The sequence below is a fragment of the Laccaria bicolor genome, genomic scaffold, assembly GCF_000143565.1.
Source record: "Laccaria bicolor S238N-H82 LACBIscaffold_76 genomic scaffold, whole genome shotgun sequence".
Lineage (NCBI taxonomy): Eukaryota > Fungi > Basidiomycota > Agaricomycetes > Agaricales > Hydnangiaceae > Laccaria > Laccaria bicolor.
Window position 1 is genome coordinate 105,033 of NW_001889947.1, and position 2,330 is coordinate 107,362.

A 2,330-nucleotide genomic window follows, 5' to 3' on the forward strand; every position below is an offset into this window, starting at 1 on the left:
GTAACATCCCTCCCTCTCGTTCGCATCCGCCGTCTGAGATTGGGCTTGAGAGGTACAACAAACGATGATTCCCGATTCCGAGAGATTATGTGCGTATTGCGTGGAATCGAGGTTGTATCCCAAGTCCAACCTTTTTGAATCTCAACTACCTTTCACGTCATTCAGGCCCACAACTCAGCCGCGCGCTGCGCCCACCCATCATCGACTACGTCGATTTTAGTAGTGGAGGAAGGACTTTGCGTAGCGATCACGCGGAAATGACGAGGCAGAGTTTGTGTTGATCAAGGCGTACATGGAAGTTTGGATGAGGCAATTGAGGTGGAAGACGCGGGATTCGAAATGGAATGGGGGATTGAGGCGGAAGGAAAACCAGAGGAAAAAGTTGGAGGATTACTTTGCTGAGGAAGGGCCGAGTGCCAGTCATAATATGGGAATCAAATTGAAACACCCCTGTCGAGATTTCAGTGAGGTTTCAACCGCCCCTGCTTCGACATCATGCAGGAGGTTGTCTGCACGCAGGGATGCTGGTGAGGTTGGCCATGTGAACTCGGATGGTGGGATTAGGATCTGAAGCTGGAGGGTCGAGGGAGTGGGAAGGAGGGTCGAAGCCTCGCGATTATGGCGGGGGTGTGCCGCATGGTGCTTCAACGAGTTCTGGTTTACACCGACGTACTGGTTGTGTACGAACACTTTTGGGTGTTTCCAGAGTGGGAAATTTAAAAGGCCTTTGATCATCACGCACTTCAGAGGGTGGCAATTTTACATTGTGAGAAGGAAGTTCAAAATTCGAGAGACGTACCTTTGTCACAAAGTTTTCTGCAGTGTTTGTGGTGCAACTCAAGGCCAAGTGGATGATAAGGAGGAATCAGTCGTATGTAATGTTTGCGGTATGTTTGTTGATTGAGTTGTCTAGTTCACTACCGCCATAGGTCCAAACGTTGCCTTCTTCGCCGTGAACGCGGAATTTCAGCAAGACGACGGTATTGCGCATGCTCGCCGATGAAGGCGTTGATCATGCATCATGAGTCAGCAATGTTTCGCCTGGTACATCCCACTGAGAGGGAAATTTCGTTTTATTCATTCCATCCCAGTACGCTTTTCAACGATATTCTCTCAGTAGGTGGCCACTCATGTTAAACTTCAACAGCTTAGGTTCAATCGGAGAGGTCTGGGAGAGGTTGCGATGTTTGACGAAGCTCGGTTTTGGCTCGTTAGAAACGCAAGCGACGCCGTGATCATTGACTACGCAAATCTTGAGCTACACTCAAATTGACTACCTATTTCCGTGAGGCTTTATGAGGTGGGTCTTCTTGGGGTTTTCTTCAACCAACTCATTAGATTGATTTTTATGACGAACATTCGCAAGTACTAACTGGATGCCAGTAGTATTACAGCCAAAGAACGCAACCTGGGGTCTCACTACCTCGTTCAAGAGGAGCCGAAGGGCATCAAGGGGAGGCTAGTGGATTTACGAAACCTTGGGGATGGCTCTTACCGAGATTGTGAGTTCCGCCATGCTCATTCTACTGGCGAAGGTACTTATCCAGAGTTTAGTGTGACACTTTGGCGAACCAAGGTCACTATTGCTATTCTGTGGAAGAGTGCGGGGAGCCTCTCACGACTGTCATGAATGTCAACCCTTTACTACAGCGGATGCGAAGCTCCCTCGGCACAGGGAATCACCCGTTTCGCGGAACGTCCGCGCTCGGGCCTACGTTTTGCAGAATCCCTGAGGGAAAGGTCGACATGAGCCTCGTCATCTACAATCGACGCTTGCCTTTCGAGAAATGCCAACGCCAACGCGACTGATCTTGTCGCGAAGCACATTCTCCGTACTGCGCCGTGGAAGTTCGTCGTGTCACGTTCCAGAAACACACCTAGTGGTTAGATTTCAATGCCTCGAAGGAACGGGAACGGGGCGACCTCACAATACGTTCTACCGGTTTGCTTTGAAAGTAAGGCTCGTTACTGGCTTTGTTGTGTATGTGCTAACCTATTATACTAGGTCTTGGCTCCTTCCTGGATTTTCACCCAACACGACCCAACACGTACGCTCTTTTTCCTTGGGTTGGTGGTGCGTATTGGGTTAAACTTCTGATCAACATGTTAAGGAAAGCTTCTGATCATTTTGGCCAGAACGAGTGCTGGCACCTGGAACATCAACTGGTAGCACTGCAACGACATTCGCGGGCATGAACCACGTCGACGCGCATCTTCATGACAACTTGGGATTATTGTCCTCCAGGTGAGCTGGGGCGACACGTCAAAATTCTATCTACTGACTATTCGTTATGCCTACATAGCGTTTGTTCCATTCAAGTCACAATTTC

General features: G+C 49.3%; 1 protein-coding gene across 1 annotated transcript in view; it reads left to right on the top strand.

The window, feature by feature from the left end:
- Nucleotides 1–878: 878 nt before the first annotated feature.
- LACBIDRAFT_335101 (uncharacterized protein) overlaps nucleotides 879–2,330 on the top strand; it is a gene marked incomplete at both ends in the record, with an annotated part of 6,020 nt that continues 4,568 nt past the window's right edge. Inside the window, 6 exons of the mRNA XM_001889954.1 lie at nucleotides 879–887; nucleotides 914–980; nucleotides 1,092–1,116; nucleotides 1,387–1,502; nucleotides 2,006–2,074; nucleotides 2,137–2,245. Coding sequence (XP_001889989.1) covers nucleotides 879–887; nucleotides 914–980; nucleotides 1,092–1,116; nucleotides 1,387–1,502; nucleotides 2,006–2,074; nucleotides 2,137–2,245 — 395 coding nt within the window. The remainder of the gene's footprint in view (nucleotides 888–913; nucleotides 981–1,091; nucleotides 1,117–1,386; nucleotides 1,503–2,005; nucleotides 2,075–2,136; nucleotides 2,246–2,330) is intronic.